The 23,339-nt window shown below is 43.3% G+C and overlaps 3 protein-coding genes across 4 annotated transcripts in view; all 3 read left to right on the top strand.

Moving 5' to 3' along the window:
• Positions 1-899: 899 nt before the first annotated feature.
• Positions 900-4,942, top strand: dguok (deoxyguanosine kinase; the record flags this gene model as incomplete). Its single annotated transcript, XM_080852436.1, has 7 exons — positions 900-1,151; positions 1,277-1,383; positions 1,757-1,938; positions 2,344-2,491; positions 3,268-3,383; positions 4,583-4,682; positions 4,916-4,942. Exons 1-7 carry the CDS (start codon positions 911-913, stop codon positions 4,940-4,942), a joined length of 921 nt encoding a protein of 306 aa, XP_080708562.1. The 5' UTR covers positions 900-910.
• A 1,381-nt stretch (positions 4,943-6,323) lies between these two features.
• gkap1 (G kinase anchoring protein 1) lies at positions 6,324-19,761 on the top strand. Of its 2 annotated transcripts, XM_080852432.1 has the most exons (13): positions 6,324-6,428; positions 7,729-7,951; positions 9,573-9,746; positions 12,414-12,488; positions 12,949-13,084; positions 13,257-13,285; positions 13,597-13,749; positions 14,207-14,293; positions 15,359-15,422; positions 16,134-16,204; positions 16,668-16,745; positions 18,907-18,939; positions 19,285-19,761. In XM_080852432.1, the coding sequence occupies exons 2-13, from the start codon at positions 7,736-7,738 to the stop codon at positions 19,321-19,323; spliced, it is 1,155 nt and encodes a 384-aa protein (XP_080708558.1). In that variant the 5' UTR covers positions 6,324-6,428; positions 7,729-7,735; the 3' UTR covers positions 19,324-19,761. The 2 variants fall into 2 exon arrangements, with proteins under 2 accessions (XP_080708558.1, XP_080708559.1); XM_080852433.1 differs by lacking the exon at positions 18,907-18,939.
• Positions 19,762-20,620: 859 nt separating this feature from the next.
• The window catches only part of frmd3 (FERM domain containing 3), a gene marked incomplete at both ends in the record, with an annotated part of 58,828 nt that continues 56,109 nt past the window's right edge, over positions 20,621-23,339 (top strand). The window contains one exon of the mRNA XM_080852423.1: positions 20,621-20,725. Within this exon, the coding sequence (XP_080708549.1) occupies positions 20,621-20,725 (105 nt within the window). The remainder of the gene's footprint in view (positions 20,726-23,339) is intronic.

The following is a 23,339-nucleotide window of genomic DNA, read 5'->3' as shown; positions in this document are numbered from 1 at the left end:
TGGCAGGCTTATAGGGTATGTATTTATTTTACCCATGATGTAGTTGGCTTATGTCTCCCATGGTTTGCAAATAGCTTAGTTAATTCTCATAGATGAAAATCACATGATCCACTCTAAGTCAGACGGCAAAAGTATTTTAGGCAAAATGGGAGCGTCAGTCACTACACGAGATTGCGGTGGGATTGTAGCCTACGTCCTTGACCTCAATGGAAAACGTCAGGTCAAGGAAAGATGTGATGAAAAACTAATAAGCACTTAGAAAAAGACAACTGCAGTGCTAGAATAATATGATTGGATTTACACTAGACTACTAATTATGAAAAGGCAGATTGTATTAATTTAGGGTGTGAATTGGTTGTTTATTGGTTTGATGTTGCTGCCACAAGGGATTGTGGGTGGTACTATCTTCCTTGCTTTCAGAAAGGATGCTCCAGTGTATAAGAAAGGAAGGGTTGAAGCACCTTTCTAAGCATGTAAAGAATTCGAACCGCTCTTATCATTGCTGCCACTTACTGTAGATACCTCCGGGTCATTTCACTCAGTTAGGGACTGTCCGAAGTAAAGACTCTTAAGCATAAAAGACTATTTGGCCGCAGTCTGGGACTTTTACTTTGAATTGATCAGCCTAAGCTGTTCCCGGAAACATGTGTCTACATGTGACACTTGCAACCAAGTAACCCAGCTTCTGTAAGTGTGGGCTCGGTTGTCCTACTTTATTTGAATAGGAGTCGAGACAGAAAAGAGTAGTGAATAAGCCCACGGAATAATTACACTACAGCCCTCACACAGATGGGGAGGTAGGTGTAGCTCTGTATAGATGGGCTTTGGTAGCTGTATCGCCTAGCTACCCATCATCTTAACAACTTCAGTCACTGATCTTTAACTAGCCGCCTACTGTTCATTGGGGGTCATGTTCACCGCCGTTTCTGTGCACAGATGTCTAAAACACATGCAAAACCTGCGATACCTTTGTCATTTTCCCACATGTTCCATGCTGTCGGGAACTCACTCACGTATCAAAGCCACACAGCTTGGTATCGCAAAAATGGAGATCAATCGTTGCTTCTCGACTTCGCCCATCTGTGAGTCTGGCGTCGGCCAAATGGACATGGGTAGCCGAATCAAGCGTGTGTCCATAGAGGGAAACATTGGTAAATATGCCTTCTGCTCTTACATGATGCCATGTTTCGACCGATGTGCAGTCAGTGTACGCTCAAATTCAACACTCACTTTGCCCATCTAGTACTTGTGATTGATTTTTTGTTTTGTTTTGAAGCTGTGGGGAAGTCCACGTTCGCACGGCTTCTACAAAACGTGTGTCAGGACTGGGAGGTGATTCCTGAGCCCGTCAGCAAATGGCAGAATATCGAGGGCACATCCCAGGTGAGCCATATTACACACTCTTAATGTGATTTCTACCCAACTTTTAAAGTTATGTTGATGAAGCAGTACCTGCTCATTTCGCGGGAAGAGCCTTTCCCCAGAGTTAGGTGCTGCTGTAGTTCACAACTGTCCTTTTCCTGGGCTTGCTGTTGTGGAATGTGTGCTTCATAACTATGTTTGGGATCTTTGTGTTGTGCTGTTTTAACTGACTTCTGACAAGCCTTAACCTACGGAATACTTCGCAACTAGAGCATCTTTTGACAACTCAACAGTTGCATGTCAGGCTATAGGTTGCCCATGTGTCACTGTAACCTGACGGCCCCAGCATGCCTGACCACTTAGATTGACCTTTGACCTCTGTCGTCTGACCAAGGAGACGTCGGCGAGTAACCTGCTTGAGATGATGTACGCGGACACGCCGCGCTGGTCCTACACATTCCAGACGTTCAGCCTCCTTAGTCGCCTACGCACTCAACTTCAGCCACCGCCCCCACAGTTGCTGCACTCCTCAAACACACCTGTGCAGGTGTATGAGCGCTCCGTTTACAGTGACAGGTCAGCATCAACGTCTGTGTGTGTGTGTGTGTGTGTGTGTGTGTGTGTGTGGTGTGTTCTTGGCTCATCAGCACTTTGGTCAGTGTGAGCTGTTTTAAAATGTGCTTTATAAATACATTTGACTTGACTTGATATAAATGCTGTGCTCTCTACACATATTAAGATTTGTCTACGGTGTGTGTCTGTGTCTGGGGCTGGGGCTGTGTCTGTGTATACTTGGCTCATATAGATGCTGTGCTCTGTACACACATTAAGAGCTGTCTAGTGTGTGTGTGTGTGTGTGTGTGTGTGTGTGTGTTTGAGTCTATTGCACTGTGCTTTCCGGGCCAATTCCAGGCTAACGGCATGTTTTGTATCATATTTGTGTGTGCAAACACACATTCCTTTGTTTGTTTGTCTTTGCAGGTACATCTTTGCTCTCACTATGTTTGAGTTGGGCTGCATCAATGCTGCGGAGTGGGCGGTGTATCAGGACTGGCATTCGTTCCTTCTAGAGCAGTTTGGGGCGCTTGTGCAGCTTGAGGGCATCATCTACCTCAGGGCCTTACCAGAGGTACGTTAAAGAAGTATTCCGGATAAATTGCTATTCGCTAACGATATGCTAGCGGCTAAAACTAACGAAATGTGTTGACTATTATGACAAGCTAGTTACTCAACAACTGTCCTAACACAGTCAAACATCAAGCAAGTGAAAACAAGACAAAGCAAGATAAAGCTTCTTAATAAGCTACTTACTAGTTCGGCAGACAGTAGAAAGCCGGGCGGCGTCAGGCAATCTTACATTTAGCAGTTATATGCCTAGGGACCCTGGTATGGCAATGGCACGGAGGTGATTCTTCATATTAAAAGTCATTGTAGTGCCCCAATTTTTTTCAAGTTGTTATTTTAAGGTAAAACTGCTTATCCTAAACCTCATCCTGAAGTATAATTGTTGCATACTGTTACTTTAAAAACACACACAGGCTCGCAGGCCAGCAGAACGTGTCAAGACTAAATTGAACTAACATATGCAATACTTTTGTTTCAGGCTTAAAGCCTGTCAATAGACCCACACATAGAAGGCAAAAACAGGATTCAATATTAAACCATTTACAGACAAACAATATGACCTGAGTTTTCACCAGGGGTACCCACAATAATTGAGGTGGGAACCCCTGGTTGATTTGACATCAGAAGGTCTACTTAAGAGGCTGTAAAATCTAAAAGGTACCAGACCTTGGGATGTGTAACTGAAGACACTGTACTACACAGCGTTACACATCTACACACCACACTAACACCTACTATGGTAGTGTGTGATTCTGACTAAGTTGTATTCATCTGTTTCAGACATGTATGGCACGGTTAGGGACGAGAGGGAGAGAGGAGGAAAGAGGGGTTAAGCTGGACTACTTACAGAAACTGCACTCGCAGCATGAGAGCTGGCTAATGGACAAGACCACTGTGTGAGTATATGGGTATGTTTGTGATGTCTTTGGACTAGACCACTGTGTGAGTATATGGGTATGTTTGTGATGTCTTTGGACTACACCAATGTGTGAGTATAATGGGTATGTTTGTGATGTCTTTGGACTAGACCACTGTGTGAGTATATGGGTATGTTTGTGATGTCTTTGGACTAGACCACTGTGTGAGTATATGGGTATGTTTGTAATGTCTTTGGACTAGACCACTGTTTGAGTAGATGGGTATGTTTGTGGTGTCTTTGGACTACACCACTGTGAGTATATGGGTATGTTTGTGGTGTCTTTGGACTAGACCACTGTGTGGCTATATGGGTATGTTTGTTGTGTCTTAGCGTATGGGGGACTGCATAGCAGTTGTGTTTGACTCAACGTTACCCTGTAAAAGCACCGCCCTTTCACCATCAATCATGGAAAAGACAATCGACATTTGTTTTAAAACCGTTCAAATCTTTTAGGCTATCCTGATGTTCTCTATGAAAGGTATCAATGTACCTAAAGGGTGGACATTGAGCTGCAAATGAAATTATTGTGAGAAAACACAATAGCATGCATACAGCTAGCCCAGCGGCCTAACATACAGCTAGCCCTCCGGCCTAGGAAAACACAATAGCATGCATACAGCTAGCCCACCGGCCTAGCATACAGCTAGCCCTACGGCCTAGGGAAACACAATAGCATGCCTACAGCTAGCCCACCGGCCTAGGAAAACACAATAGCATGCATACAGCTAGCCCTCCGGCCTAGAAAAACACAATAGCATGCATACAGCTAGCCCACCGACCTAGCATACAGCTAGCCCTCCGGCCTAGGAAAACACAATAGCATGCCTACAGCTAGCCCACCGGCCTAGGAAAACAAAATAGCATGCATACAGCTAGCCCACCGCCCTAGGAAAACACAATAGCATGCATACAGCTAGCCCACCGCCCTAGGAAAACACAATAGCATGCCTACAGCTAGCCCACCGGCCTAGGAAAACACAATAGCATGCATACAGCTAGCCCACCGCCCTAGGAAAACACAATAGCATCCATACAGCTAGCCCACCGCCCTAGGAAAACACAATAGCATGCATACAGCTAGCCCACCGCCCTAGGAAAACACAATAGCATGCATACAGCTAGCCCTCCGGCCTAGGAAGTGGATCTTAACTCATTAACTCTGTTGATGTTTTGCAGGCTTCACTCAGAGAACCTGAAGCAGCTTCCTATCTTGGTGCTCGATGCTGGGGTGGAGTTTGAGAAGGACCCAGAAGTGCGGGAGATGCTAACCACAAAGGTGTGCACGCACACACACACACACACACACACACACACACACACCATTTGTTCAAAGTTACTGATCATCCTTGTGTCATAATTGTCATAATTAAATAATTAAAATATCTGTATCAAAGCGTATGAGTTTTGAGAGCAGCCAGTGGAGACTGGTCTTGAGGGGCCTTTATAGGCTGTGGCAGGCTCAAACGAACTAATGATGGGATGGTATGTTTCTTTTGTTTGTTTTTCCAGGTTCAGGAATTCTTCAGGTCATTATGACCCCCACACCCCCTCTAAAAACACTGGTCAAAAACAGAATCCCCTCCGTACTTCAAGGATTTTGAACTTTTAAATTATAAAGAGAACGTTTTTTTCATGTTGATGAATGATGTTTTGCTCAGTTTGTCTACGTTTGTTAAATTATGTTCAAAACAACATGTACAGACTCTTTATTCCATGTACATATATAAACATTGTTTTATTTATCTAAAAGGTTTATGTCTCCCAGTTGTTTTTATTTCCTAGAAATTAGATGGGCATCGCTTATTAGAATTCCGTTAAATTAAATACAAAATTACATTTCATAACATTTTTTACATCAAAATGTCCTCCTGATCCTCTGTGGTTTGACCACTGGTCATAATAACTGCCCAAAAAACATTTTCATCAACAAGTTGGTTTCCTTGGTCAGATGCTCAACAATACTGCAAAGGCATCATACCTAGGCTTGAAATAATTGAAAACCCTCCATATAATATATATATACTATATACTGGATACTGACGTTTTCACATCTTTGATTGGTAGGTATTCTTTGGTTAGTGGCCCTCTTGTGGCTGATATGATATGATGAAATTATAGTTTATTGATTTTAATTCCAGCATGCTGCGAACACCAATGGTCAAAATCCATCTCCTCTTTCAGAATCTGATAATCAACAAGTAGGCAACCTTTTCAAGTGTCTGTACTTTTCCATTTTCAGTATTTCCATTGTGGGTGGCTTTTAACTTTAAGTCCATTACGTTTTAAAGTATATTATGCGACATCTGTCGTTCCTTAAAATAAAAACGAAACGATTGTCGAAATTGAAGCTCAACAAAAGGGCTATTTTGGTTTTGACCTGTTGCACCTTTTATATGTAGGCCTAGCTTTTACAAAAGAAAACAGTACACCAGCCTACACTGTTTGACGCCAGGAAAAACAATAATAATAAAAAAATATTTTTTAAGTGGTGAAACAGAAGGAAGGCTCATTCGTTTTGCAAAAAGAAGCCTTGTAACATATTAACGATGTTAGGCACAGGTGTTTTGACCTCAAAAGAGTCAAAACGTCATATGGCCAAATAGATGTATTTGATCTGTTTAGCAAAATCTATATATTCAAAATCGCGTTGGATGTGTTTTGGGGGGGAAAAAAGCCTTGTAGCATCAGGAATATAAAACTATCCATCACAGTAAGTCTGACAACAAAAGATTTAATTAATTTAAATTAAATTATAATTATATTAAAAAAAGCAGCAAACTTCAACAGCTACTTGCTTAGAACGGCTCGTCACAGCTCTTAGGAAAAGGGCTGGTCAGTATCACACAGCTATCAGATTTGGTAAGTCGTGTGGTAATATTCAACCAAAGAGGTTCTATCTAACGTTGAATGTTGAAGGTGTTGAACCGCGAGTAAGACGTTTGTCCTTCTGAGCCACCGTATGCACCTACCGACACAGCCATAACCCTTGCTGAAACAGAGAAAGTTAAAAGTTGGGTGATCTGTAAGTAACGCATTCTGATTTTGATGGTTAAATAATTGACAGTGTATAAATAACTATCTCCATATGTATGGAGGTTTCGGTCGACCCAGACCCAGCTAAATTAACGATACTAGCTAGCTCCATGAACGTCCCATCTTAAAATGTTAACGTTACCTATCAACTATCACACTATAGCAAGCTAGCTATGATAACGTTACCAAATCTGGAGTTAACGGCTTTCGCATTAGATAAGACGTGAGTGTGGAGGGTCGTTTTTAAACAGTTATGTTATCTAGGTAGTTTGCTTGTTGTGTTGGTAGGGAGCGAGCTAGCATTAACCTGGTGTAACTTAATGTTACGGTGTTCATGCATTCATGGCTGGGCACATGGCTAACTATGGTATTAACACGTTAGCTAGCTACCTAACATAGGTAGAAAGGAGAGTCTACATTACCCTTCTTTGTGCCAGAAACTCCTTAAAAAGTGGCAATCTAACTCTACGTTATCTGATGTTGAAAATAGTGTGTAAGATGGTGAGTCGTAGTAGGTGAAAGTCAACGTTAGCTATAACATAGCTGGCTAGCCTATTGGAAAGTTAAATGGTTGTAACCGAATGACTGTTTATTTTTCTCTATATACAGTCGATGGTTGTAATTAGCCTGTTGTACATTTTTTTAACTGTGATATGAGTATAATGTGAGCTAATGAGTTTTTATTCAATTCAACCAAATGCCAGGCAGAACTATAGTCTACGTCATACCGCTGGTGGAAATGTAAATGTCGAAGAAGGATATGTTGGTCAGGGCTAATTTTGGTAGTAATGAAACGGTTGGTTCCCTGTCGCTGACATTCTACATCAACATGCGGTCTGGCAATGTGAAGCTGAGCTCTGTGTGTCTGTTGTAATGCAGTTGAGTGAAGTAACGAGCCAACGTTTGCACTATATTTTCCTACCTGTGTTTACTTCCATGTGAAATAGGATGGTGAACAAGGGGGCATGCCATGCTCAAATGAAAACATTTTATGAATGCTTTTCTCACAATCTGAGGCAAAATGTTAACTGATGCCTGTTCTGTTTGTCTGCAAGATTTGCTTGATCTAAATGGCAGTTAGTAGTTGTTGTCTCATATGTTGAAGGCTTAGTGACTGACTGGTCATGCAGGTATTCCTTTCCAACACTTTAAGACTACTGCCCACTCTCCCCCCATTTACTCAAGAACAATCCGCTGTTGTTTGCAGGTTTTTGAACATGTCTTAAGAGGACCTAGTGATTAAAGTTGTTCTGCATGTGTCTGTGTGTATGTGTGTGCTGGTCCCACAGATTTAAGATGGCGTCTACGCTTATTTCAGTCCATACCACGGCATCGCGCTTTGCTCTGCTCCAGGTCGACTCTGATTCCGACTCCGACTCAGACCCGGGAAAGAAGGGTGGGAAGAGCGGAAAGGCAGGAACGGGGAAGAGTGGAAAGGCGGGTCAGAACTCTGAAAAGAAGAAGGAGAAGAAGAAGCGCAAGAAGGGTCAGCAGCAGAATGAAGCCAATGAGGTGAGCTGGGTACCATAGAATATACAGCATGATCAATTAGGCAAGCTGGGTACCATAGAATATAGGCTACAGCATGATCAATGAGGTGAGCTGGGTACCATAGAATATACATCATGATCAATTAGGCAAGCTGGGTACCATAGAATATACATCATGATCAATGAGGTGAGCTGGGTACCATAGAATATACAGCATGATCAATGAGGTGAGCTGGGTACCATAGAATATACAGCATGATCAATGAGGTGAGCTGGGTACCATAGAATATACATCATGATCAGTGAGGTGAGCTGGGTACCATAGAATATACATCATGATCAGTGAGGTGAGCTGGGTACCATAGAATATACATCATGATCAATGAGGTGAGCTCGGTACCATAGAATATACATCATGATCAGTGAGGTGAGCTGGGTACCATATAATATACATCATGATCAGTGAGGTGAGCTGAGTACCATAGAATATACATCATGACCAATGAGGTGAGCTGTTATAAGGCAAAACTGCTTATCCTAACCCTAATCCTGAAGTGTAATTGTTGCATACTGTTACTTTAATGTAATTGATGTCCAACCAGTAGCCTATGTGTTATTTCATGGTTAACTTCCTTGGAAAAGTGTCAGATCTATGAATCTGATTGGAAGTGTGCCAGATCTATGAATCTGATTGGAAGTGTAGCATATCTATGAATCTGATTAGAAGTGTAGCATATCTATGAATGTGATTGGAAGTGTGCCATATATATGAATCTGATTGTAATTGTGCCAGATCTATGAATCTGATTGGAAGTGTAGCACATCTCTGAATCTGATTGGAAGTGTGCCAGATCTATGCATCTGATTGGAAGTGTGCCAGATCTATGAATGTGATTGGAAGTGTGCCAGATCTATGAATCTGATTGGAACTGTAGCATATCTATGAATCTGATTGGAAGTGTAGCATATCTATGAATCTGATTGGAAGTGTGCCAGATCTATGAATCTGATTGGAAGTGTGCCAGATCTATGAATCTGATTGGAAGTGTGCCAGATCTATGAATCTGGCACACTTCCGTCCCCAGTTAGTCAGATTTGTGGCATCAGCTGTGGTCCGACTTGTTGCTAGCATGTTCACTGGTTGTTAATACCATGCGTGACCCTAAAAGTAAGCCACTGCAGTGCTTTACCTTCCTCCTCTAGTAACCCATTCAATGCCAGTTATTTTCTACAGTTTCTACAACTCCATAGGATTACGGTGGGATTTTAGGATTTGTGGCTGCCGGTTTAAGCCTTCTAACGCAATACTGGACCATTTTCAATGTTTTTTTTTTGTCCATTGTACACATTTGCACCCAAGAAGATATTAAAGTAGGGCCCAGGTCTTTCATTACTGTGCAAAGACTGAAAGGATTTGATAGGATAGGATCTGATTGGATTGAAATTGTAGTTAATTGGCCTTTAATCAGAACATATTTTGGCGATCCAAGTGCCTCTGTGACTGTTTTCAGTTACTTCAAGCTCTAAGAGATCACCTCATTGTATGGTGAATGGCTTTTGTGAGTGTTTTTTTAGAAGAATGCTGTCAAATCGGTTCACTTGTTAAGACTCTGACACCGTACCACTCATTTTTTTCCCCCCAGCTCAGGAACCTTGCCTTTAAGAAGCTCCCGCAGAAGTCTGCAGCTGCCCCCTGTGTACCCACACTGCAGGGGCTGGCCGGCGAGCTGCTGCAGCCCGGGGCGCTGAGTGGGAACGGGGATCACGTCGCCCCCCCACAGGAGGGCTGGCAGCAGTGGAAGCAGAAAGATGAGCAGGTAACGCTACTCAAGCCCTCCTGAGAGCTTTCAGAAAGATGAGCAGGTAACGCTACTCAAGTCCTCCTGAGTGCTCTTTAGAAAGATGAGCAGGTAACTCCATTCAAGTCCTCCTAAGTGCTCTTAGAAAGATGAGCAGGTAACTCCATTCAAGTCCTCCTGAGTGTTTTCAGAAAGATGAGCAGGTAACGCTACTCAAGTCCTCCTGAGTGCTTTCAGAAAGATGAGCAGGTAACTCCACTCAAGTCCTCCTGAGTGCTCTTTAGAAAGATGAGCAGGTAACGCTACTCAAGTCCTCCTGAGAGCTTTCAGAAAGATGAGCAGGTAACTCCGTTCAAGCCCTCCTAAGTGCTTTCAGAAAGATGAGCAGGTAACTCCATTCAAGTCCTCCTAAGTGCTCTTAGAAAGATGAGCAGGTAACTCCATTCAAGTCCTCCTGAGTGTTTTCAGAAAGATGAGCAGGTAACTCCGTTCAAGTCCTCCTAAGTGCTTTCAGAAAGATGAGCAGGTAACTCCATTCAAGTCCTCCTGAGAGCTTTTAGAAAGATGAGCAGGTAACGCTACTCAAGTCCTCCTGAGAGCTTTTAGAAAGATGAGCAGGTAACTCCATTCAAGCCCTCCTGAGAGCTTTTAGAAAGATGAGCAGGTAACTCCATTCAAGTCCTCCTGAGAGCTTTTAGAAAGATGAGCAGGTAACTCCATTCAAGCCCTCCTGAGAGCTTTTAGAAAGATGAGCAGGTAACTCCATTCAAGTCCTCCTGAGAGCTTTTAGAAAGATGAGCAGGTAACTCCATTCAAGTCCTCCTGAGAGCTTTTAGAAAGATGAGCAGGTAACTCCATTCAAGTCCTCCTGAGAGCTTTTAGAAAGATGAGCAGGTAACTCCATTCAAGCCCTCCTGAGAGTTTTTAGAAAGATGAGCAGGTAACTCCATTCAAGTCCTCCTAAGTGCTTTCAGAAAGATGAGCAGATAACGCTACTCAAGCCCTCCTAAGTGCTTTTAGAAAGATGAGCAGGTAACTCGAGCTTTTAGAAAGATGAGCAGGTAACTCGAGCTTTTAGAAAGATGAGCAGGTAACGCTACTCAAGTCCTCCTAAGTGCTTTTAGAAAGATGAGCAGGTAACTCGAGCTTTTAGAAAGATGAGCAGGTAACTCGAGCTTTTAGAAAGATGACCAGGTAACGCTACTCAAGCCCTCCTAAGTGCTTTTAGAAAGATGAGCAGGTAACTCGAGCTTTTAGAAAGATGAGCAGGTAACGCAACTCAAGTCCTCCTAAGTGCTTTCAGAAAGATGAGCAGGTAACTCCATTCAAGTCCTCCTAAGTGCTTTCAGAAAGATGAGCAGGTAACGCTACTCAAGTCCTCCTAAGTGCTTTTAGAAAGATGAGCAGGTAACTCGAGCTTTTAGAAAGATGAGCAGGTAACGCAACTCAAGTCCTCCTAAGTGCTTTCAGAAAGATGAGCAGGTAACTCCATTCAAGTCCTCCTAAGTGCTTTCAGAAAGATGAGCAGGTAACGCTACTCAAGTCCTCCTAAGTGCTTTTAGAAAGATGAGCAGGTAACTCGAGCTTTTAGAAAGATGAGCAGGTAACGCAACTCAAGTCCTCCTAAGTGCTTTCAGAAAGATGAGCAGGTAACTCCATTCAAGTCCTCCTAAGTGCTTTCAGAAAGATGAGCAGGTAACGCTACTCAAGTCCTCCTAAGTGCTTTTAGAAAGATGAGCAGGTAACTCGAGCTTTTAGAAAGATGAGCAGGTAACGCAACTCAAGTCCTCCTAAGTGCTTTCAGAAAGATGAGCAGGTAACTCCATTCAAGTCCTCCTAAGTGCTTTCAGAAAGATGAGCAGGTAACGCTACTCAAGTCCTCCTAAGTGCTTTCAGAAAGATGAGCAGGTAACTCCATTCAAGTCCTCCTAAGTGCTTTCAGAAAGATGAGCAGGTAACTCCATTCAAGTCCTCCTAAGTGCTTTCAGAAAGATGAGCAGGTAACGCTACTCAAGTCCTCCTAAGTGCTTTCAGAAAGATGAGCAGGTAACGCTACTCAAGTCCTCCTAAGTGCTTTCAGAAAGATGAGCAGGTAACTCCATTCAAGTCCTCCTAAGTGCTTTCAGAAAGATGAGCAGGTAACTCCATTCAAGTCCTCCTAAGTGCTTTCAGAAAGATGAGCAGGTAACTCCATTCAAGTCCTCCTAAGTGCTTTCAGAAAGATGAGCAGGTAACGCTACTCAAGTCCTCCTAAGTGCTTTCAGGTAACTACACTCGAGTCCTCCTGAGGACTCACCCCATACCCAACCTGAGATTTTCACGGACTTACGGGGTAGGCTATTCTTGGCCTCTGTCACTTTCCCAAGGATTATCAAAGACATTAAGAGAAGGCCATACATGTTTTGTGACCACGGAGCGATTTGAGCTTTATGTATGCGATATTCAGGTATCGCATAGCAACCTATTACTTGCTGACCCAGCTGCAATGAATTGCTGTTAAATAAACAGACTTCTTGCGGAATGATATGAAAGATGTGAATTAGAAGCACAAAAACCCGTTGCCCATGGCAGCAGTCATTCATTTTTTTGTTTGTTGCAAAAGTCAATATAAGGAATGATCAGATCTCCGAACGTTGGGGTGTCCCATCAAATCAAGTGAATGTTGTGATTGCGTTTCTTTTCCAGCTAACCAGTGACCTTTACGAAGCAGACCTGGAGAAGGCACTCATCCTCAGCAAGATTGACTTTGACGAGCAGAAAGTAAGGCCAGACAGACATTTCATTTAAACACGGACGTGTACATTACACACACACACACACACACACACACACACACACACACACACACACACACACACACAGTAATTTAAACATGGACGTGTACATGTATACGTTGACCTCTAGCATGCGCATGAAATGTACTGTGCCCATGCACACACACACACACACTCACACTCACACTCACACTCACACTCACACTCACACTCACGCTCACGCTCACGCTCACACAGTGAAGAGTGCCTGTGTACTTGTAGGGATCATGGTCTATTATATTGAGCGGGCTGCTCTCAGACATGCCTTCCCCCCCACAGGATGTTGTGAGCACTGAGCAGGCGTCACCCAAGGCGAAGCACACGCGCACACACACACACACACACACACACACACACACACACACACACAGTGAAGCTGTTGTTGACATGCCTCCTCCCCCCCACAGGATGTTGTGAGCACAGAGCAGGCGTCACCCAAGGCAAAGCCCTCAGGGGGCAAGAAGGAGAAGAAGAAGAACCAGCAGGGCAAAGACAAGCGCCTCACCGTCTCCCTCAAAGAGTTCCAGACAGACGCCACCATCGGTGAGCCCGCACTCTCAACATTTCTCCATAATATTTATTTATTTCTTAAATTATTCTCTAGTCTGACTCAGTCTTTGGATATCCTTGTCTTTGAATCCACTGCCCAACTAACACTGTGTCTGTCTGTCTGTCTGTCTCTCTATATCTGTCTCTCTGTCTGTCTGTCTCTCAGACCAGCTAAGCAAGCGACCAGAGAAGGAGGTGTGTATGTTTTCCTTATGCCTTGCACTGAAGTCAAATTTATTTTGAAATATCACGCCTACATTTTAATCAGGGTTTGTTTGACTTGTCATTGCTGTCAACGCATGTTTACAGCCCGTATGCGGCTGGTTCTGGAGTTTAGAGTACAGCACGTTTACAGCCCGTACGGTTCTGGTTCGGGTTTAGAGTCCAGCTGTACAGCATGTGCTCTGAGGAATGGGTGCTCTGTTACAGACTTCCTTCTGAGCAGCACATCCTCAGATTGCCGTAGTGTGTCTGTTCTTCAGGAAGTTGTATTGACTGTTTTCTAGGAGTCCAAAGCTGCAATCCCACCTGTACGCGACGACAAGTTCTTTGACAAGTTGGAGACGGAGGTGGGCAAAATCGTACAGAGAGACAAGAGGAGGGAGCAGTTCTCAAGCAGCGCTGGCCAGGAGGTCAACACGTCCTCAGAATACGAGCCGGTAAGGCCTCACACCTCGGGTTTCAAACTCAAATTACCCGGGGGCCAATGGCAATGAGCGTCCAGTCTCGTCATTAGGGGGCCAAACTTTTACCGTAAACGTTGGGATGGCCCATTAAAATCAATGGAACTTTTTTTTTTTTTTTTTTTTTATCAATGGAACTTCGCGGGCCGGATAAAATCGCTTTGGGGGCCGGAAATGGCCCGTGGGCCTGAGTGTGAGACCCCTGGCTTACACAATCTCAGGGGAGGAGACGGCCTGGCCGAGAATGTTGTTGTTTAATAGCACTACAGTTGCAAAGTGCTGTCATTTTTGACCGAACAATTGGTTAGAAGTATGCTTTTGACTGTTCGTGTATTGATGAATTGATGTATTAATACTCTTGCACTGCATTCAGAACAGCCATTTATGTTTGTGGTTATGCATTCTTTTGTGGAATGATCTCTTCCCCATGCAGGACGCGAGAACTGAACAGTTGAAGTTTGAACTGGAGAAGAAAGATGAAGAGATTGCCCAGCTAAAGAAGACCATCTCTCAGTGCGAGGTCAGATGAACTCCTTACCTATAAGTGGCTAAAGAAGGAAGTCAAAACCCCTATCTGTTAGGTTTATTTTTATATTTATTATTTTCAGACCTTATTATAGAATTATATAATACTGGATGTATAGAATATTATAGAATACTGGATGTAGCACCCTTGGCATTTAGTGTTCAGACATGGAATGGTTTAGGGCCTATTTAGAAGGTCTTCCCTCTGACTGGCCAAGCCAGCCTTGTGCACACGCCACAGCACCAAACAGGCGACGCTAAGCTAAGATGCTATATTATGCTCCGTTTGCTACAGTGCTACAGGGACCCCACATAGAGCTTCCTTATCAGCAAAGCTAAAACTTGTCTGCTTTCAGCTCAGGTTTCAGTAAGTGAAATTCAGTTCATGTGTTGTCACAGGGTTTGTATATCTTCTTTAGACTAGAGCCACATATTCCTACCTGTAAAAAAGAGTCAATTCTCATCAGAATATAAATGCGTGTAGGGCCAGGAATCGAGCATGTGAAAACCGAAACTAAGGCGTGACCTATAAAAAACAAAAGTCGCCATCTCAAGAGTATAGTTTGATAAGCTGATATCATCAACATGTTGTTATTCGCCACAACATTGTTGTCATCCTTCAGTTTCTGTTCTACCTGCCTCTGTGCTTGTTGCTATTCTGTATGCCCTCTCCTGTTCTGTATGCACTCTCATGCACATCTCTTATTTCTATTCATTTGTGAAAAAAGTTGACGATTTTTGTTTCTCTTTCGACCCCACTAAAACGCCGCATCAGGGGAAAAAAATAAGACCACATATCTGTGACGCATAGACGCATGTTTTTATGTCCTAATTCCATGCAATGGAGACATAAGAGCACTCATTTCAGATGTGTCAGAAGGGAAATATCATGTTTGAACACAACTATGTCAACTGAATACAAGACAGAATAACAATAATCTGGTCTTTCTAACCACAAGGGGAATTTGCAATCAATGCTGCGCATAGTAGTTATGGTTTTCATCTGTTTAAAGGACGTATCTGTTTTAAATTCAAACATCTGCCCCCCCCCCCCCCCCAGGTGAAGTATAAGGAAGTGAAGGCTAGAAATTCCCAGCTTCTCAAGATGTTACAACAGGGCGAGAGTGAGTACAGCAGGATGCACGCACACGCACGCGCGCACGCGCGCACTCACTCACTCACTCACTCACTCACTCACTCACTCACTCACTCACTCACTCACTCACTCACTCACTCACTCACTCACTCACTCACTCACTCACTCACTCACTCACTCACTCACTCACTCACTCACTCACTCACTCACTCACTCACTCACTCACTCACTCACTCACTCACTCACTCACTCACTCACTCACTCACTCACTCACTCACTCACTCACTCACTCACTCACTCACTCACTCACTCACTCACTCACTCACTCACTCACTCACTCACTCACTCACTCACTCACTCACTCACTCACTCACTCACTCACTCACTCACTCACTCACTCACTCACTCACTCACTCACTCACTCTCACACACACACACACACACACACACACACACACTCTCTCACACACAAACACAGGACCACACACACTCCCTCTCTCTCTCTCTCACACACAGACACACAAACATAGGACCACACACACAAACACAGGACCACAGACACACACACATTTGCAAATGCACTCCTAAGAAGTCCATCTCCGTTGTGCTTGCTCAAGGTTGTGTTATTCCCTGGTGAATCTGTGTCTTTATATTGCTGCCTCTGTTCACTTCAATGCTTTTCTTCTCTCTTTCTCTTTCTTCATCTGCCCATCCCTTATTCTGCCTCTCCTCTCCACAGTGAAAGACAAGGCAGAAATATTACTGCAAGTAGATGAATTGCTAAACATCAAAGAAGAACTGTCATCACAGGTGTGTGTGTGTGTGGGTGTGTCTGTCAGGGGATAAGTACTTATGATATTTTTTTAAGGTCAGTATTAGCCATATTAAAGTAACATTATGCAACAATTTGACACTTTTTGGGGTATGGTTTTATAGGCAACTAGTTTTGGTACCATCTTCAAGTAAATTTTGATATCATATGGTCATGTGAAGGACAGATAAACACCTGTGTCTTCCCCACTAGCCATCCAAGATATTCCCTATGTAGTTCTGTGTAACAGGCTGGAACACCTTGCAAAAATGGAAGAAATTCTTTCACACACATGACATTGCCAGATATCCTGGGTAGGTTGTTAGCGTACTAGATTTGGAACAGAACTCCAGATATCCTGGGTAGGTTGTTAGCGTACTAGATTTGGAACAGAACTCCATATTGCTGCTTTAACTGTTTTCACATTGAACTCCCCATCTTCCTCTCTCTTCTGCTTTCTAGGTGTCGATATTACACGGTGCTCTAGAGCAGGAACGGTCGAAGGTTAAAGATCTGCAGTCGGACCAACCTAAGCACCAGGTAAGTATTTGTAGATGCGGGGTGTGATTTTTCCAGATTCAACTGGAATTCTGGATTTTCCACCCTGAAAATGTGACTCACGTGAATCAAGCCAATCCGGGAGAAAGAAATTAGTCGCTTTGTTAGATATCTGTAATCGGAGGCGATTATTTTTGACCAATCATAAATTGACAGCCAAATCACCACAGTCTTTAGACTGAAACTAGGAAATGAACGTTGAATATAAATGATTTAGATGTGCCACACAGACACACATGGTACTAAAATGAGACGGCCTGGTATCCTATTCATGAAAGTGTGTACATTTTTGGTCATATCTCCATGCGTGTCATACCTCCATGCCTGTGAACAAGACTGGGATGACATTCTGGGAACTATTTGTATATCTTCTATAGCAGCATCCCTATAAGTATCTATTTGTATATCCTATATAGAAGCATCCCTATAAGTATCTATTTGTATATCCTATAGAGAAGCATTCCTTAAAGTATCTATTTATCTATCCTATATATTAGTATCCCTTTTAGTATATCTTACAGAGATCTTTTTGATATGGCAATAGATGGATTATGTCATGCAACGTGTCGTACTGTAAAGAGTCTCATTTCAATGATTCTGCTGCAGTTCCAAGTAGAGGGAGTCTAGATCTGTGTGAAAGCTGTGTGTGTAGTCCCGTATACAAAAGTAGGTAATAAGACTCGGTCAACTTTGCCCAGTCTATAGTCTACTGCCTTTGGGTAAACGAGTCCCTCTCACACTCAATTTCTCACCAGACATGGTCTCAGACTGACCTTAGTTTAGTTGTGATCACCTGACCACCTGCTCCCGTGAACACCACCTTTCGGTTGAGAGGTTTCCTACCTGATGCACTTCCACCATCTTTTCATGAACCATTGGACGTTTTCAGTTTATTCTGGAGCAAGGGTCTTTTGTAATGACATTTTGTTTGTTTTGTAGTCAGTGAAAATGGTCATTTGTTAGACTTAAAGTATATCTGAACATTCCTTAATTCTATTTTTTTTATATGAAATTCTTCCAAACTATTTTCTATACACAGATGTCTTTTAACCAGTTGAATAGAATGAAAAGTTGCTCCATGTATGAAAAGGGGTATGAAAATCAGTCAGTTACTGCAACACTACCACCGTGGCGGTGTCACAATAAGTGTGTGTGTGTGCGCGCTTTAGAGAAAACGTGTGTGAGTGTATGTGGTTCTCAAATATACAAAGCAGAAAACATACCATATACACGTGAGCCGCAGTGCTTCAGAGGAACGCAAGCAAGCCTACTAGCATATTACCATTTACCGGAATGTCACATCTAATAGAGAACGGTGAGGATGAGTGCAACGCCAGTCTGATCTCCCCGAGTCAGCTCATTGTCAACATTTTTAGACGAGCTGTCTCCAAAGGTTGTACTCTCACCGTAAAGAGCCTTGCCTCATCTGGCCCTGCAAAATAAGCAAGAATCCCACAAAGCTATAAAGTCCCTTACTGGAGTCCTGCCAAGTTAGCTAAGGTTGATGTAACTAGTTCATGCTGAGCTTTTTATGTCAGTGTCACACTAGCTGTTAGCTAGCAGATGAGGTGTCTACCTCTCCCCGCTATTCCACAAACAGAGCTGTGTGTAGCTAAAGGTCGCTAAAATATCACCACAGTGGAAGTCAAATGATGCTTTACTGAGGTGAGTTACATCATTGGCAGCACTTCTGTGTCGCAAATCTAAGGTGTGCCCCGGCCTGCTACTGTAGCCCAGCCTGTAGAGATCTGCAAAAGCAAGGCAGCTCCCTCTCAAGCGTCTTTTAAGAGTCAAATTGGTTCTGTGTTCGCAAACCAAATTGGCCATATACTAAAAGCTGATTTTACATGGTGATTTGTTCATTAGTGTCAAGGAATGTGATAAGAATTACATTTTTTGGTCAGTGATGCAGACTAAGAGTAATGATGGTGTGATGCTGTGTGTGTGTGTGTGTGTGTGTGTGTGTGTGTGTGTGTTTATGTGCGTGTGTGTGTATGTCCCTGTGTGTGTTTGTGTGTGTGTGTGTGTGTATGTCCGTGTGTGTGTGTGCGTGTGTGTGTGTGTATGTGTGCGTGTGTATGTCCGTGTGAGTGTGTGTGTGTGTGTGTGTTAATATGTGACAACTGTGCTTTTCTTTCATTAGATGAAGCAGGAAGACAGGGTGAAGATCAGCAAGGTATTAGAGCTAAGCCAGACAGACACTATGGGTTTGCCCATCAAACACAGTTCCTTAAACTACAGTTGATACCGCTTGACCACAGTATAGTTCTCTTTAAATAATCTTAACAGCCCATCTAAAGAGATAGTGAGTGTGAATACGCTGGTGGAAATCCGTGTTCTTAAATTATCTTAAAGCCCATCTGAAGAGATAGTGAGTGTGAATACCTGGTGTAAATCAGTGGTGAATCATGACATCATGACGTACCAGTTCTAAGATGTCTGTGTGGGCATCATTGCTGTTTGTTTCTTTTGCCTTTTAACAACCCCCCCACCCCCCCTATCCTTTATGTGTTATCTTCAGGGCCACCGGAAGGGGAAAAGGGGCGTGGACGGCGATTAATGAAGACCATCCCTGCATTAGCACAGACACCCTCTCCCCCAAATCTCAAAGCAACATCACAAGCAGACGAAACAAGTGCACATACCTCCTCTTCCTCCTCCTCCTCCTCTTCAGGGTCCTCCGTCTCATGGATGAACTCCGTGATCTGCCCATCCCCCCCCCCCTCCATCATCTCCCCCCTCTCTTCCTCTGTGCTTATTGCCCCTTTGCCCCTTAAAAAATGTTGGCATGATTCTCAACATCTGTTACTGCACTGAACGGGTTTGTGGTTTTATGTTCTGTACAATCCCACAATGCCTTGTAAAACTTTAACTAATTGTAATGTAAAGAGATGCTCCTTTACTTTGAAGTGATGTGTGAGTTCAGAAGATGGATTTACACTGCCCCCTGCTGGCAAAGGGATGCCATCACCCTCTCTGAACACAGAGGGTGCTCTTCACTGCTATTATGTAGAGGGTGGGTGGGGGGGGGGTCATTCACAGTTTTAATAAAAGGAACTTTTTCAGTCGAGCAGTCTCTCGTTATCTGTGGGTATGCCTGCTCTACGTTATTCTACTAAAGTAATGAATCAGACATGTGTTTGTTGTGTGTTGCCCTGGCGTGTCATTTAGACTTTGTGAAGGGGAAGACATGGAAGAACTGTTGGGAAATTAGCTCTCCAGCACCATATTTTATGAGATTAGGAATATTCCTTGACGTTGGAAGCTCCCAAACTCTATAGACCTGTACTGATAAGTGCATCATAAGGATATGGAAAGCCACAACGTATGTGTTGAGTGAAATTAAAATCAGATAGCCTTGTTCCTCCCTGACCTGCCAAAAAAGCATGCCTCCTCCCTGTCAGGGGTAATTCAATACCGTAAAGAGAGCCATTTAAGAAATAAAGCATATATTAAGAAAGCCACCCTACGAATGGTTGCAGCTGCGTAGACCTGTAATGTCTGTGCTAAGAAGCCACTGTTTACTATCAAAATAGTTCGGTTTTTTTGTCATGTGGGAGGGGTGGCTCGTTAATTTCGCTCACTGCTATGACACGTAATTGCGTGCAGTGCTTACGATCGTTATTAGCTGAGTGAGGAAGCAATCTGACTATGTGAGTGAAGAGGGAGGTAGGGGATGAAGAGTAAAGAGAGGGAGGGAGAGGGGGTCGTTATCCAAGTCCTCTGACACGACAGCTCCTCTCCTCACGCTGGCGACAAATGCTGGCTCGTCGTTCTCGAGCATTTCCACCACTCGCCAGACGCATCGTTTCACGTGTTGTTCACAGTAACGGATTTGATATGCCTAGTCGGAGACCATGAAAATGCTTCGATTTCGTAGTCCAAGCATCCCTTCCCTCAACCAGGAGATCCAATGCACGGTCCGTCTTCTGGACGACTCGGAGGTCTCCTGTAACATCCAGGTAGGCTATATGTGCGACCTTGCTTGCTCTCCAGTTAAACAACGCTGTCAGTCTGTCATAATGAATGCGATCAGCGTGAACCAATACCAGTGGATGAATTGGGCTAATGAAATAAACGAAGTATTCATTATTAATCATGAATTTGAATTCCAGTGTCCACACATGGGCTCTCAGTTTAGGCGCTCCGGAAGATGTGGCTATGGTATAATTTCAATAGCGAATGATACCGTTTTGTTTACTGTTCCATTGCACCGCGTAATGGATCTCCCGATGGTGATTCGTAATTTATTCCACAATCAGTCTCAATGGCCAGTGAACTTTCCTGCTTTTAACCAGTTTTGTGGTATAGAACAGCATATGCCACGGCCAGTTTTAAAAGCATGTAAATAATTCATAATAATCAGCACGGGTGTAATTTGGTTACACCAGTATTTTGGCGGAGAAATAAGCACACGGTAAGAGTCAGCAGCATCAATACGAGAACAGGATGTGAATGTAGCTAATAGGCACACCTAAATGAGAAGGTTCGGAATAACTTGAGTGAAAATTATAGCCTACTATATTTTCAGCATTTACTGAAACACGGGGTGCATTCTGAGTCTGTGATCAGACCTAAGCCTTCTTTCAGTATCATCATACTCATAACTCCGGGCTACATCTATTGCAAATGCCATAGAAACTCTGCTCAGGAAGGAAACACCATTCACACTTGTCTAAAACTGGCTGTAGGGATATCAGTAGTGTGGATAAACTCCTCGGATATGGTGGTAGCTGAATTGAAGGGATTGTTAGCCTACTGCCCTCTCCATCACCGCTGATGCATTAATTCTACCCTTTTAGTTGGTCTGAAAAATATTTGTTTGTGACCCATACAATCATTTTCAGCTAGTTAGCTAGTTGGTTTGGCCTGTCAATATAACAAAAAACTTTTTTTTAGCAGTGTGTGTGTGTGTGTGTGTGTGTGTGTGTGTGTGTGAGAAAGAGAGAGAGAAAATAGTTCAATTCTCAGTTTTTAAAGCATTTACTGAAGAAGTTTTGTCTTCTTCAGACTGAAGAAGTGGCACTTATATCCTGCAGTTTGTATTTGCCTCTGCGTAAGGGCTGACTTAAAAGGGGCAAAGATTTGTTTTGTCATATAAATTTTGCATTTCATCATTTATCCTTAATGGACTCTTGTTCTGCGATGGAGTTCTGCTGCATCTTTCATGAGGGCGCGTTGAGACACTTTTCCCCCTCCATCAGCGCTCTCCCTTCTTCTCTCTCTCTTTTCTCCGCCTTTCAACATTTTCCATGACCCATTGTTTTTCACTCTTCTGCCCATCCACTCTCTCTCTCTCTCTCTCTCTCTCTCTCTATCCCTCTCTCTTTCTCGTCTTGTGCACTTAGCCTCTTTGTGTCTTGCATCAGCAGGATATGTAAGCTACGAGGAAAGCATGACTATCCATGTCCAAAGTGGTGTTCAGACTGCTTGTCGGACAACTGCCACTCAAACAACAGCTTATATACTCAGGTTCTGTGTACAGATCAGACACACTTCATCAGGAGCCGCTTCAGACGGACACAATGATAGATAGTAGATAGAGACGTAGATAAACTTTTATTAATCCCGTGAGGGAAATTCAATTGTCAAAGCAGCAAGGTAGTAGGAATAGCATTCAAGTATATACATAAACATTACAAAAAAATAAAAAATAAATAGATAAAATAAATAGACAACATAGTGCAGCTCCGCTAGCGTACATTACTTAAAACGAAATGTTTGGTTGTGTTGGTTGTGGAGTCTGATGGCTACTGGCACAAAGGACTGGCCAAGGCGCTTTGTGGTATGCCGAGGAGGGATTGGTCGGTGATGATGAGAGCGTTTCATTCTGCATTCCTCCCTGTGCTCACAGGAAGGGATGCTTCAATCATAATCAAATTTGGCCACAAAGGGAGTGTATTAATGTATTTCTTTCCTGGTACACAAAATTTGTTAAGGTTCATGCCTCATATTTGATTCTACAGTCCAACGTATACATTACCACAGTGGTGTAGTGGTCCCTGGAGAAGTGGGTATACTCTTTCATTTTTTTAAGCATCCCATACAGCACAGGATAAACGCCCTGTTTTGAGAAGTGGGTATACGCAATGCTGACTGAAAAATAAGTGGGTATACTCCGTATACCTGCGTATACCCTGGACTACATCACTGCATTACCATGCCTGAGCATTGTGTGTGTGTGTGTTTGTGTGTGTGTGTGTGTGTTTTTGTGTGTGTGTGTGTGTGTGTTTTTGTGTGTGTGCGTGTGTGTGTGTGTACATGTGTGTGTGTGTTTGTGTGTGCGTGCGTGTGTGTGTGTGTGTACATGTGTGTGTGTGTGTGTGTTTGTGTGTTTTTGTGTGTGTGTGTGTGTGTGTTTGTTTGTGTGTGCGTGCGTGCGTGCGTATGTGTGTGTGTGTGTGTGTGTGTACATGTGTGTGTGTGTGTGTATGTGTGTGCGTGCGTGTGTGTGTGTGTACATGTGTGTGTGTACATGTGCGTGCGTGTGTGTGTGTGTGTACATGTCTGTGTGTGTGTGTTCAGCAGAGTATTAACCTGAGCATAGTTCAACCACTGAGAGCAGCTGTTCTTGTT

This window comes from Sprattus sprattus (assembly GCF_963457725.1).
Source record: "Sprattus sprattus genome assembly, chromosome: 15".
Taxonomy (NCBI): Eukaryota; Metazoa; Chordata; class Actinopteri; order Clupeiformes; family Clupeidae; genus Sprattus; species Sprattus sprattus.
Note: the sequence above shows the minus strand (reverse complement) of the source record. Positions and strands in the feature narration are given on the sequence as shown.